General features: G+C 37.8%; 1 protein-coding gene across 1 annotated transcript; it reads right to left on the bottom strand.

Moving 5' to 3' along the window:
* Positions 1–4206: 4206 nt before the first annotated feature.
* Positions 4207–8381, bottom strand: LOC120629636. The gene is made up of 2 exons (XM_039898629.1): positions 7404–8381; positions 4207–4653 (listed from the first exon to the last, which is right to left on the bottom strand). The coding sequence occupies exons 1-2, from the start codon at positions 8246–8248 to the stop codon at positions 4650–4652; spliced, it is 849 nt and encodes a 282-aa protein (XP_039754563.1). The 5' UTR covers positions 8249–8381; the 3' UTR covers positions 4207–4649.
* Positions 8382–14447: the final 6066 nt, after the last annotated feature.

The following is a 14447-nucleotide window of genomic DNA, read 5'->3' as shown; positions in this document are numbered from 1 at the left end:
TCCAGACCATGTGCTAGTGGAATTATATTAAACGTTAATTTAAAAAAAAGTTATTGAGTTTATTAAATATATAAATATGATAAGGCCGCCTTTGCACCCTAGCACTAAGTAGTATTACTGCTTTCCTTGTTTTTTTCTTATTGTGTTGTGTTGAAATAAAAATTTTCTATTTTATTCTATCTTTACATATATTTCTTGTGTGAGTGTGTATGTCACTGCATTCCTCCTAGACGGCTGGACCGATATGCGACCGATATGTCGGTTTAGATTCACAAATCAGCCCGACAGATGGCGCTGGGGTAAGCTAGTATATATGTATATATTTCTTGTGTGCGTGTGTATGTCACTGATCTCGTCCTAAAAGGCTGGACTGATTTAAATGAATATTTTGGTATGCGTTTGGGTGGCACCCTGGATGGTTTAGATTCACAAATCAGCCCGACAAATGGCGCTGGGGTCCGCTAGTTCTATATAAATTTCGTAGAAAGTACTACCTCTATTCGTAGATACGTGTGGCACCTGATACGTTAATATCAGTGGAATGCTCGCTTTATCAATAGCCGAGTTAGTAGTCGCAGTAGATGGTGTCTATTAGTAGCACATGGGACGCTGCTGCCCTTTCTCTGTTATGTTCTTTATGTCGCCTCGTATTACCCGCGGGAAGAAGATTGTTGGTATTCTGTTTTGTCTTCTCCACACGAAAATTTCATCAGATGCTAATAATAAATCATGGATCTGTAGCGGTCTACACATTACCGAACTAGATGGCGCCACAAAAATCCTGCATCGCGTAGCCAAGTGTTCACAAAAATTTACTATATATACAACTTCCAAAGATAAATGTTCGAACCTCGATTCGAGCACGATCACCCGCTCGAAGGAAGATCTTCCTATTGTTACGGCCGAGCGTATCACCATAGCTCTCGTACAGATCTGTAAGATGATGTTTGATGTCTAATAGTACAACTATTTAAGCAAGAGTACTCGTATAACTCTTACCAAGAAGGTTGCTATCAAAAATTGTTACTTCTGCATGGGGGGTCTGGGCACCATGAAAAGCGCTCCCTAGCGGTACCAGATTGAGAGACCTCCAGTCTTAAAAAGCTGAGAGGTTTCCTTTTTTCTTATTCAGTGAAAACAACACCCTAAATACCTTTATCAGAGTATATAGTTCCATCACGCCACTTCGATACGGGTTCGTGGACTATTACAATTTTTTGGGCTGTTTCGTATCCCGAGCACGCTGGGCTAAACACTTTAGGCTACCACTGAACGTGTGCCCATTATCAATATTATTATATCATTTACATATCATAATCAGTTATCAAAGAAAATACAGTCTACCTATGAATCTCTGTCATTCCACAAAGGACTTCACCCCACATCCTTAGAATAGTTTCAGTAAGAAAATTGTATGTAAATTAAATATAAATAATCTTAATAAAGAATTTAATTTTTTTTTTTATTTATTTATTTATTCATAAGACACACCAGCAGTTAATTGTAACTACATTCATAAAAAAATATATGTGTTAGAATTACCAATTCTGTCTAGTGCAATTACAATAACCAGTTAAAGCTGTATACAGCATTATCGTTGTTATCTCCGGTCTCAATAAAAAAAAAAAGATCTTAATTATAAATTTTAATTTATTATTAATAATCAATCTGTTCGAGTGTAATATCTACATTATTATTTTTAATAATCTTTAGTTAAATACTTATTTAAGTTTTTAATTTTTTTTAATTGAGACCGGAGATAACAACGATAATGCTGTATACAGCTTTAACTGGTTATTGTAATGGCACTAGACAGAATTGGTAATTCTAACACATATATTTTTTTTTTATGAATGTAGTTACAATTAATTGCTGGTGTGACTTATGAATAAATAAATAAATATAATAAAATAGAAATAACATTGATGCAACAAAACACTGAAGGGAAAGACACAAAGAGAACAGTAATAGTACTTAGTGCTAGAGTGCAAAGGCGGCCTTATCAATAATAATAGATATAAAGGTTGAAAGTGGTGGTTTTTTGGGTCTACCTATATTTCTTCTACGATTTTAGTCTTTCTTGTATAAATGAAACAGTCACATATCTACAGTCTTTAGGCGTTTTATTAATTAAACTAAAATCTTCAGTATTTACCACAACGTTAATAAAAATATTGTAAGTATGACCACAAAAACACTCAACGTCAACTTACCCCCTCAAAATGCCGTCGTCTCTCCGTCTAGCGAGTGTAATCCGATTAAATTGTACATTCAATAACGAGTACAAAGCCGCAACGCAAAATTTGAGAGTCATCCTCACCGCACGTGAACATTGTTGAACGTTCAGTTCAACTGTTATGACCCCAGCACACTCATAACACGCCCCGCCAGACACTTTGAACGATCTGGTGTACTTTTGCTGCTTTGGTCTTCTCTGCTACGTCTGATAGCGTATGCATCTTTTTTATTTTTATAAAGAAGATTTTTAAAAGAAGAAGTTTATAGACAAAGCAGATGGGAACATCTGATGGTAAGTGGTAAACCGTCGCCTATAAACCACTTAACCACACCTAAAACCTAGTTGATTTTTCACTGATCTGATAATTTCTGAATTTTCTGTGGTTAAAAATGTTCAACATGTATAGGAGGTATTGTGAGAGTGCTATTGTAATGCGAAATTGCAAGGTTCTTGTGGTCTTATATTATACGTATGTATGCATCATTTATCAGCAACTCGCTTTGCACGGACCACTGGAAAACACGGGCGTTAACCCTTACAGCCTTCGCTGATTTTTAGGACTTCTTTTTACTTGTTCTTGACTGCAATTTTACCTGACGGCAAGTGATGTGAATAAGCACAGCGGTTATATTGAACGCATACCCCTAATTGGTTATACGCAGCAAATAAGATTCAAAAGAAATAGAGGTGCTATAGATTTACACCTTAGTAGGATTAAATTGCAACGCATTATAAAACTGACGGTATAATTTCAATTCTTAATACATAGATGACAGCAGTCTAGTGGCAGTTAAACTCACACTCGTAGTTATTCTCTACACGGTACCAGACCGGAACGCTACGGGAATCTTGCTATAGCTTGGCGGTAGCGACCTAGTTTTAGTAGCAGTATAACTTTTTGTGACAGAGCTCGTCCAGCGCAGTTCTACCACCGTGTTTATTTTGGCCGCTAAACAGCATTGATGCAATGGTTTAGTTTGTAAGTGGTTGCCAGTGTAAAGACAGTCACAGGCTTATCAGGCAGTCAGACAGGCTTAACTCAGCTCAGGTTGATGGACACAATGTTGCATGACATTTTACATGCATGCCCTACTCAGTGTAATTGCTCTGTTTATGGACTATGGTGTTACACTAACTTTCAGGTGAGCCATCGACTTGGTCCATCAATTAATGCAATAAAAAAAAGTTATAGCTGAATACAGCAGCGTTAGAATTCGTAACATACGAGTTTAAAACGCGCGTTTCTAAGTGAAATATGAACGCGTGTGTACAGTGCAATACAATCGTCTAAATTGGTATCCAATGCAACTGTGATGTATACGGCATCCCGGAACGTGAATCAACGCCGCTTCTTAACGCGCGCAAATACGAAATAGATTCCTATTCAATTATAAACTACTAGTTAAAAAAAAATACTTGCTTTAATATTTTGAAAAAGCAAAAGGTGTCTAACTGTTCACTTATGGGCATGGTAACCAAAATGCTGGCGCTATTGCCCCTTTGAATTTCTGGGCTTAATAAACGCCAGCTCTTGGGAAACTAACCTACTAGTTTTTATTGTGGCTTTTTATCATCCGCAGAATATCACATGTAATGGGTTGATATGATGATGATAAAGAACGGGACTAACGGTTTTACGTGCTCACCGAGGCACGGGGATCGTCAATTTTCGATACATTTGGAATTCTTTTTATCACGGAACGAACGCTGATCCTTTTTTGAAAAACTAACTTGTACAGCACATTAGCATTATCTTGAGAAAATTTTGCAAAGAATTTGCTTGCTGAAAGCAAACATAATATATCTTTTTTTTTCTTTTACACACACACGCCTTGACTGCAATCTCACCTGGTAAGTGATGATGCAATTAAAGATGGTAACGGGCTTACCTGTTAGGGGTATGGCAGTTATATTAAATACATACCTGGTATGTCTGTAGGTAATGGCGGACAAAAGAAACAACCGTCTAGTACCAAAGCTAGTTTATTACTACCCGCGGGACTGCGGTGTACGTGTATATATCACATTCCTCCATCCTTACTTAAGGCTCTAAAACAATAGGTAATAATTAAAAACTAGATCTAACATAAAAACTACTCTAAAATAAACTTAAAAGTACTTCCTATAATCTACTATTTTCCTTCTTCTTTCGGGACGTCCGGGCGAGCTTTGATTAGATTTAGATATCTCGTCTATGTTAGTTTTCAAGCAATCAGGAGCACGCTCAGACTCGGGCACGGGTACCTGAACTTCAGGTGTTGCCTCAGCATCATCTCTGTTACCACTAATTGGCACATTATCATCTGAATTTAGATTGTCACTCTTCGAAGCCTCAATATTAGGAATTAAGGTGTCTACAGGTTCGGGTGATGATACTGATGAAACATCCGTTAAATCCGATGACTTCTGCTCAGCTGAAGCCGAAGGAAAAGTTATTTCAGGTAAATATTCATTACAATAATCGTTCTCATCAACTATGTTAACTTCTCTTTTTAGCTTCCTAATTTGGTCCAAATGTCTTTTGCAAACAGTATCATATTTCTTAAAATAAATTTCAAAAATCCTTAGACCGATTTTTTTTATTATTTTACCCGTTTCCCATATAGCTTTTTTGCTAGAAAACCACTTAGACCAAACTATTTCACCCACTTCAAAACTTCTACTTGGTTTTAATTGAACTTTTTCTTTACAAAGTGTAATGTCACTTTTATTTGGTATGATAACATCTAATCTAGAACGTATGTTTCGACCAAACATTAACTTTGCCGGAGTATCACCAGTAGAACAGTGGATTGTATTACGGTATTCAAACAGAAAAGTCAATAGCTTTTCTTGTATAACTCGCTGCGGAGTGCTATTATTAATATCACTCATTATACACTTCAACATTTTTTTACAAGTCTTTACTGAGTTTTCGGCTTGTCCGTTACTAGAAGGGTGATAAACCGGGGAAGTCATATATTTTATACCATGATTAGTACAGAAGTGATGAAATTCAGAGGAATTAATTTTTGGATCATTATCTGATACAACTAAACAGGGAATTCCAAAAGTAGAAAATACAAATTTCAGTTTGCATATTAATGCAGCCGTGGAGGTGCCGCCATTCATGTAAATACATTCTAACCATTTACTAAAGGCATCTATTATGATCAAATAAACGCAATGACCTATACTCATATAATCTATGTGAATTCGATACCAGGGCTGAGTAGACTGGGGCCAAGAGGCGGGCGGCGCGCGGGGAGGTGAGCTTCGTACCGACGCACACGCGTTGCACTCGCCTATCCATCGCTCGATATCTATATGTATATGTGGCCACCATAACTTACTGCGTGCTATCAATTTCGTTTTAATTATTCCAAAATGAGCCGAATGTAGTTCCCTTAGCATTCTTTCTCTAAAAACGGATGGAATTACCAACCTATGACCACGAAACAAACATCCATTAATTACTTCTAAATCGGTTTTACAGTAAAAATAAGGTAATATTAATGAACAGGTAATTTTACGCGGCCAACCGTGTTTCATATAATTCATTACAGTGGCTAGCTCCGTATCATGCGCTGTCGCGTGCTTCATTTCCTCTAATGAAACCGGTTTTGCACTTGCATCGAGAAACAAAAACGTAATGTTTTGTTCCCCCCCTTCCTCTTCAACATTTGTTGATTCCGACTGAGGCAGCGGCGCTCTAGAGAAAAAATCCGCTACTAGATTATTTTTAGCCGATACATACTTAACGGTATAGTTATACGCGGACAATATTATTGCGTATCTCTGTAATCTAAGGGCTGCTGTTACGGAAACACCATTTTTATTACCAAATATGGATAGAAGGGGCCTGTGGTCCGTCTTTAAGATGAATGGCTCCTGTCTACCGTAGAGATATTGATGGAAGTGCTTCACAGCAAATATAATCGCGGTAGCTTCCTTTTGAATTTGGCTGTAAACCTTTTCACTAGCTTGCAAAGACCTAGAAGCGAAAGCGATAGGACGCTCGCGACCTTCACCATCAGCGTGCGCGAGTACCGCTCCTAACCCTGCCGGCCCTGCATCCACAGTAAGTATGAGAGGTGCAGACGGGTCGAAATGAGAAAGAACACGGTCTGAGGCTAACTCCTTTTTTACCTTTTCGAATGAATTTTGTTGACGTTCTCCCCAGTGCCAAGTAACATCTGCGCGGAGTAATTCATGTAAAGGGCCCAACAAGGCCGAAGCGTTTGGAATAAAATTACGGTAATAGTTAACTACACCTAAAAACCGTTTTATTTCTAGAACGTTTGTTGGAGTAGGCACCTTAAGAATAGCGTCTACCTTGTTAGAACACGTCTTTAGACCGTTTTTATCTATGACTTACCCAAGGTATGTTACGCTATCCTGAAAAAAGGCACATTTATCCTTATGTAGTCTTAGTCCCGCATTTTGTAGTCTATGTAACACCTCCCTGAGCCTTAGTAAATGTAATTCTCTCGTGGGAGCTGTACAACATACATCATCTAACCAACATGTAACACCTTCTATACCTGCAAGCAGTGTTTCCATGGCCCGTTGGAAGATAGCAGGTGCATTCGCTAGTCCATAAACCAACCGGGTATATTTAAACAATCCTTTTTGAGTATTTATTGTAGTTAACTCTTGAGACGAACTAGATAGTCGAAATTGATTATAAGCATTACTTAAATCTATTTTTGAGTACTTAGACCCGCCACCAATCTTTGCAAAAACCTCTTCAATTCGCGGTAATGGATATTTATCAATTTTTAAAACTTTATTTAAGGTGCAAGAAAAATCACCAGCGATTTTTACACTACCATTTTCTTTTAAAACTGGCACGATAGGTGTCGCGAATTCAGAAAAATTAACAGGAATCAAAATACCTAATTTAACCAATCTATCTAATTCATCTTCAACTTTATTTTTTAATGCAAATGGAACTGAACGAGGCTTGATAAAAATTGGTTTAGCTGACTCCTTAAGATGTAATTCTACCTCAAACTTGTTAAAACAACCTAGTTCATATTTCCAAAGGTCAGGAAAATTTTTAAAATTATTTAAATACAACTCTTCTGAGATAACGCTTGTACCTGAACCCGTATCTAATTCCATAGGCAATTTTAAATTATTTAATTCTACAGTTATTTTTATAGGCTTACTATTAACGTACCTCATGTTAAACATATCGCATTCCTTACAGTCGTGATCATCATTTTCATCCGAAACCACCTCTAAATTATGCAACTGGGACTTCACACTTTCCTTAGTATTTCTGCACATTTTTATTAAGTGGCCTTGTGATCCACACCCTTTGCATTTCCAGTTTTTAAACCTACATTGCGATGTTTGGTGATTTCTCATTCCGCACACTTCACAACGCTCACTGTCACTTGATGCTCGCGATGACGCTGCGCCATTTTTACGCCGCTCTCGTACCTTGTAAACTGGCTCCTCTTTGAAGACAGCTTGCGATGAACTTGCACCATCGGTGCTGATTGGTCTTCCAGCACGAGCACATGCCGCTTGTTGAGCAATTTCTACCGCTTTTGCAAACGTTAGCGTTCGAGAATCTTGTTCAAAAAGACGGTCGCGTTCACGGCCTACTTTTAAGCCTAAAACGAATTTATCTCGCAGCAATGTGTCTAGCATATTAGCTTCAAACTCACAATATACGGCGAGACCTCTTAACCGCGCCGCCCAATTTTCGATACTTTCTCCATCAAATATTGCTGCGTCATAAAACTTCGCCCTATCAACTAAAGTTGACCTCTTCGGCCTAAAATGGTTGTTGAGTTTTTCCACTAGCTCCTCGAACTTGACTGTATCCAATTCATTCGGAAGTACAAGGTTCCTTGCCAGACGGTAGGTTTCGTCCGATAAATGTGTCAAAAGTAATGCACACTTATTCTCCACTGTCACTTTGTTCAGCTTCATAAACTGGTTCAAACGTCCATAAAACACCTGCCATTCTTGTGTTTTATGATCGAATACGGTTAAACTGCCGATATAATTCATTGTCTTTTACTAATCACGCGCGGGTTGCGTGCGCCTCGTCGCCAGAATGGTATGTCTGTAGGTAATGGCGGACAAAAGAAACAACCGTCTAGTACCAAAGCTAGTTTATTACTACCCGCGGGACTGCGGTGTACGTGTATATATCACATTACCCCTAATCGGTTTCTACTGTATCACTTAGCAGCACTTCTTTGTCAGTAGGGTGGTAACTAGTCAGCACTGAAGCCTCCTACCAGGACAGAGAAAATTTAGAAATTTTTAATTCCCAAATTGTCCTTGCCGGGGATCGAATCCGGGACCTTCATCCCAATCGCTCACCGCTCGGCTCTACGTCAGGGAGGTCGTCAATATAATCCTTCCGTCTGGAATATCTGTAGGTTACCGAGATCCTACTATACTATTTAATATATCCCTATCCCTACTAATATTATAAATGTCAATGTAAGTTTGTTTGTTACGCTTTCACGCAAAAACTACCTCACCAATCCTCATGAAACTTTGTAAACATATTCTTAGAAATGTTAGAAGTAATAAAGGATACTTTTTATCCCGACATTAGGCTCGGTTCCTTTGGGAGAGGGGATGAGTGTTTGTCGATTTTACACCATAACTCCGACAAATTATAACCGATTTAAATAATTATTTTTGTACTATAGAGGTTATAATATGTGTTTAATTTTGCCCAAACTGTGGTTGGAGATAGAGGACAGAACGCGTCAGCGGACAGCAGCAAACCTCTCATTTAAGGTTTAGCGACACTGAATACTTTAATGTTTTTTAGATCTACAACTAAATTTAATGCCACATCAAAAAACAACATCAAACGAAGAGGAAGTCGCTGGCAACAGCTAGTATATTATAAATAGTATAGGAGGTTGTGAAATGTGAAGATGTTGATGATTGTTACTCAATCACGCAAAAATGGCTAAACGGATTAGGATGAAATTTGGCATGCATGTAGCCTTTGACATGGAAAAGAACTTAGTCTACATTTTATCCCGATTCCTTAAGTAGTTCCCGAGGGAAAATTTAAAGTTGTTTTCTAGCTAAGCAGCGGGCAGACAGCTTTGAAATTTCGTATGTATGCCACCTTTGGAAAAGGACATGTACTTTATATACCGACCTCTTAAATAGTTTCCGTGGTAGGATTAAAAATCGTTAACCAGCGAAGCTTTAAACCCGATTCTGAATTCCACGCAGATGAAGTCGCGGGTAGAAGCTAGTATTACATAAATCGAAAAAAATGTGAAACGTTGTAGGTAGATCTATATACATCTGCATAAGGGGTCCGCTGGGAAATACGTGTAGTACGAGTCAAGCAAGTTTTTCAATGTGTCACTGTTGAGGGCGCGGCATTAAGCCACGTACTCACTCGTATACAAATGTTTCCGATACACGAACACATTCGTGATACATCACAAAGTTATTTCAATAACACAATAAAGTCATAGTGAACATTTCGCTGGAAAAATCATCATCATCCTGAGAAGGGGTTTAGGCCGTAGTCCAAAACGCTGGCCCAGTGCGGATTTGTGGACTATTTTTTTTATATTTTTTTTTGTAGTTCAGGCCCCTTCCCTATCTGTGGGATCGAGTTCTAACCCCGGCACACACGTCTAACTTTCCGGATCTATGTTAGTTTTTAATTTTTTTTCAATTCAAGCAATTTAAATATCAGTTGTTCTAACTGTGAATGACAAAATAAACCAGCATCACTGAGAGTTTTCCATAACGCAATATTAGTTTATAACTTAGTATTTAGTAAGTAGTGGCTATGTTTTTATGTATGTTTTTTATACTCGGAACCACCTACAGTTTGTTTTTATCTTTTTTTCCTAATTCTAAGGTTGCCTGGCAGAGATCGCTACTAAGCTATAATTCTTTTCTTCATGTTGTGTACAAATAAATGGTAATAATAATCGTTCGTTCTAAAAGGCGTGTGAAGTATATATATTATTAAATTCAGTATATATATCTTTTACCATCCGCTTATATGATAAAAATATAATCAAAAAGACAACGTGTGTGTCCAGATTTGAATAAAATCAGTTCAACGTCCGATAGGTAACAAACAAATAATCAAACAAGTTGGCGTCGTTATCAGTGATTTCGACGAGAATTCAAATTCATCTGTAAAAGTAACAAAGTTTTACCAGCTTACCAAGGAAAGCTTTCCAAGACAAATGTTTTTTCAAATTTTAACGTCGGAAATATTCATATACAATTGCCCATATTTCAATAATGCTATTAATATAAAATATAATACAGTGACAAAATCACTTAAACATCTTTAAGAAACCTTAATTTTCAAATACAATTAAAACAAAACTTATTATGCCCAGTAGGCCGCCATAGTCTCCTGAAAAGTGGAGTCTGCACGTTCTTCTGAGAAAAAACTGGTAAGAAACTTACCAATTGCTCTTTTTAAAGGAAGACGTTATATCTCACATGTCTCTTTTTACCCGACTACAGAACGTCTAGCATAGTCAGGACACAATTGTTACCCCGGGGAAAGGATAAAAATTTATCTTCTTCCACAGCTTTATCAACTCTCAGAGCACTGGCGCACAAGTAGAAATAATATCCAAATAATATATGTGAAATTATACACGGGAGTTAACTTATCCTCTTCATTATATTCCTTGTAAGGGGTTATAATCGGGGGATATAATTTTTGTCTTCTGCCCTTGCTAGTTCTGCAGGAGGGCAATGTGTATATTTGTATGAAGGTTTCGATGTTACGAATTTTCGGGCCTTTAATCATTTGGGTGAAATGGGCTCCCTCTCAGCGACCCAAGTGCCCGTGGTTAAGTGACGTAAAATAAAAATCCAATATGGCGGCAATTCTAATTAACACTGCAGTGGTGTTAATTATACAATGATTAACCCGTTTTGTTAAATATAATTTTTATTAATAAATACTAACTATATTTTCTACTTTAATAACATTTTTACGAAGGCCCAATTTTAGATTTGTATTAAAATTAAATTACTCCGGGTTTCAGTTCCAGAAATTCTATTTTATTTCTAAAATATTCCGCTTACTTTGTTTATTATTAACGGCACACCCTGTTTATACACAACGTACTAGTAAATACGAGGCTTTACTCGGCCGTAATGTAGGGAAACCTCTTTGTTCGTAAACACGTTGTAAAAATGGTAATAAAGGTTACTCAATAAAATACCCCTCGTGAAACCTCAGGCGATATTAAGCCGCGATACCCGAAGACGATTTTAAAAGTGTAGATGGGTGGCCCGCGTTTTACATTTTAGTAGTAGACGCGTTTGTGGCAGAGCTCGTCCGTTGTACTCTAGCTATGATGGTTCATGGGCATACCCAGTAGGAGAGGGCAGCTGCCCCCGCGTGGAAATCTCGCTGAAAATGTATAAACTCTCTTAAAGGAAGGAAAATACAGTTTTGGCTTCAGTATACAGAATGCCCGCCAAAACGAATTCACAAAACAGCGGCGGACGATCTGACCGAAAAATCTTATTTGACAACCCCCCCCCTGGACCAAAAGCTGGGTACGCCCATGAGCACCAAGCTTATTTCTACCGAAACACAGCATTGTTGCAATGCTGTCTTTCGGTCTAAAGGACGTGCTTGCCGGTTTTATAACAGGCTTAAAACCTACGCCTTAAATTGATGGACACAGGGCGGAATGTGACAGGACGTGCTCCTTGCATGCCCTGTGTTGTTCTGTTTATAGGTGATAGTTTTCCACCTACCACCAGGCGGCCCATCTGCTTGGTCCGTCAATTATCGCTTTAAAAAAATATCGGCGTATCACCCGTCTGTTTATAAACGTCAAAGGGCAAACTCATATCCTTTGTGGTCCCTCTTCGATTCAATTACACTGTTCTTTGGGTTATTTTGATGTAAGGACATTGAATTTCTAAAAATGTTTATTTATTGATGCGAATCTTCCCATCGCCAACGGGTATGAGGGCCGTCCTTTCAGGATAGGGACCTAACTCCAAACTGAGACAAGCAAGCGAGCATACTGTACAAAGGAGGTCCGCCAGATCTGATCTGAAAAGATTTGTTTTTTACAAACATAAACCGACTTCCGAAATAAATGTTATAACAACTAAAAAGTATGTAAATTATTAAATAAATTAAGCTTGAATATGTGCTAGACTAGATTCTATTCGTGAAAAAATATGGAACTATTAGGTACCTACTAACTTTAATAGAAAATGGAGGTGTGTTGATTACATCTTCATTACCCTTTCGAGTGTACGGACGCGATGTTCTGTAGTGTGATAAAATAAATAAATATACTAAATATACTACGACAATACACACATCGTCATCTAGCCCCAAATTAAGCGTAGCTTGTGTTATGGTTTCTAAGATAGCTGATGAATATTTTTATGAATATAATACACATAAATACTTATACTATGAATATAAACGCCCAGACACTGAAAAAACATTCATCAGAAAAACATCGAAACCACGGCCTTGTGGACTCAGAAAGCAGGGTCGCTGCCAACTGCGCCATTCGGCCGTCATAACTGATTCCCACAAGTGGAGAATTATTATGTTTTTCATCAATTCAATCTATCAATTGAATTATTCATCTGTCATCTTAGTACCCTTAACACAAGCTACATTTACTTTGGGGCTAGATGGCTATGTGTCAGCATATATATAGCATCCTTTTCTTTTACCAGTTAGACATTTTTTAAACCTCTGTTGTTAAATTTACCAAATCAAAAATTGAACTTAACGTAGCTGCGGGCAAAAGCTAGAAAAATATAAATGGAAACTTTTATAAATGGAATCAGTTTGCAATTTTTACCAAACAAAAAAAAACTTTTACCGAACAAAAAAAAAATTTGCAAATTAAATACGTAAATACAAACGTATTTCGTCTGATGGTGTTCATAGTCCTTAGCTGCGGATGGCTTCTCTAATTGGAGCTGGCTAAGTTACTCCTACAAGACTAGCACGGGCATTTGACGACCTCCCTAATTGGGGAATTTATAATTTCTGAATTTTCTCTGGTCTGATCTGGTGGGAGGTTTTAACCGTGGCTTGTTACCACCCTACCGACAAAGACGTGCTGCTAAGCGATTTTGTGTTCAAGTGCAATGTAAACTCCCTAACAGGTTAACCCGCTACCATCTTAGACTGCATCATCACTTACCACCAGTTGAGATTGCAGTCAAGGGCTAACTTGTAGGGGAATTAAAAAAGAAGACATTTTTCTCCCCTAGGAAAAGATTTTTTTTTTTTTCTTATAGTTAATAATTGATGTACCAAGCAGATAGCACTACTCATAAAAAAAGAAAGAATAAAGTGAAAAACCATCGCCTATAAACAAAGCTACACTTCGCAGGGCATGCAAGGCTAACATCCTGCAAATAGCCCTTTTTGCATCAAGCTGAGACGTAGGTGTTAAGCCACTCCCTTCAGACCGGAACACAGCATTGCAACGATGCTGCTTAGCGGCAAAAATAGGCATTGCGTTAGTACTTCCCCGGAAGGGCTCTGCCACAAAAAGCTCTACTGCTTCTATTATATAATAGTACTAGCGTACCCAGCCCGCTTCGCCGGGCTAGATTTTGCTTTATTTTATTTAAACAATAAACTTACATCATTAAATTTTTAATGTAAGTCTCATAATACATTAAATCATTTATTTCTCTCCGTATTCATTCTGTTCAATTCTCATCTCGAGCGGGTGAAGATCATTATCTACACCTATGTACACCCAACAAAAGAATATCATCATAGTAAATAAAAGCTGTATTTGGCAGTTTGACAGTTCAAAAATAGGAGGGCTACGTTCGTCACCAAACTTTACAGAATTACTCGCCAGGTGAATCCGGAGATTCCCTGAAAGTTTCACTGAAATCGGTCCAGCCGTTTCGGAGCCTATACGAAACATGCCCAAACACTTTCTCTTTTATATATATAGATAGATAATTATCTTCTACCCACAGTTTTTAACGCTCCGAGCATTGGCTCACGTGTTGAAACAATATCCTAACTAAAATAAAGATTGACGCGTAAATCTTATCGCGGGATGTAAGTGAGGGGATATCAATTTTGTCTCCCTGCTGTCTACTGATAGACGTGTAATAATTTAACGTTCCATAATTATTAATTATGAATCGTGGCAAATTTGCAATAGCGCAAACCAGGTTGCATATGTTAAATAACGTTTGCGATGTTCATTCCTGGAGG

This window comes from Pararge aegeria, chromosome 14 (assembly GCF_905163445.1).
Source record: "Pararge aegeria chromosome 14, ilParAegt1.1, whole genome shotgun sequence".
NCBI classification, from domain to species: domain Eukaryota; kingdom Metazoa; phylum Arthropoda; class Insecta; order Lepidoptera; family Nymphalidae; genus Pararge; species Pararge aegeria.
The sequence above is the reverse complement of the archived record's forward strand: the minus strand, read 5'-3'. Positions and strand labels throughout refer to the sequence as shown.

Excerpts from the sequence above, each read along its gene's own strand:
- LOC120629636 (XM_039898629.1), bottom strand. The coding sequence starts at position 8,248 with ATGAATTATATCGGCAGTTTAACCGTATTCGATCATAAAACACAAGAA.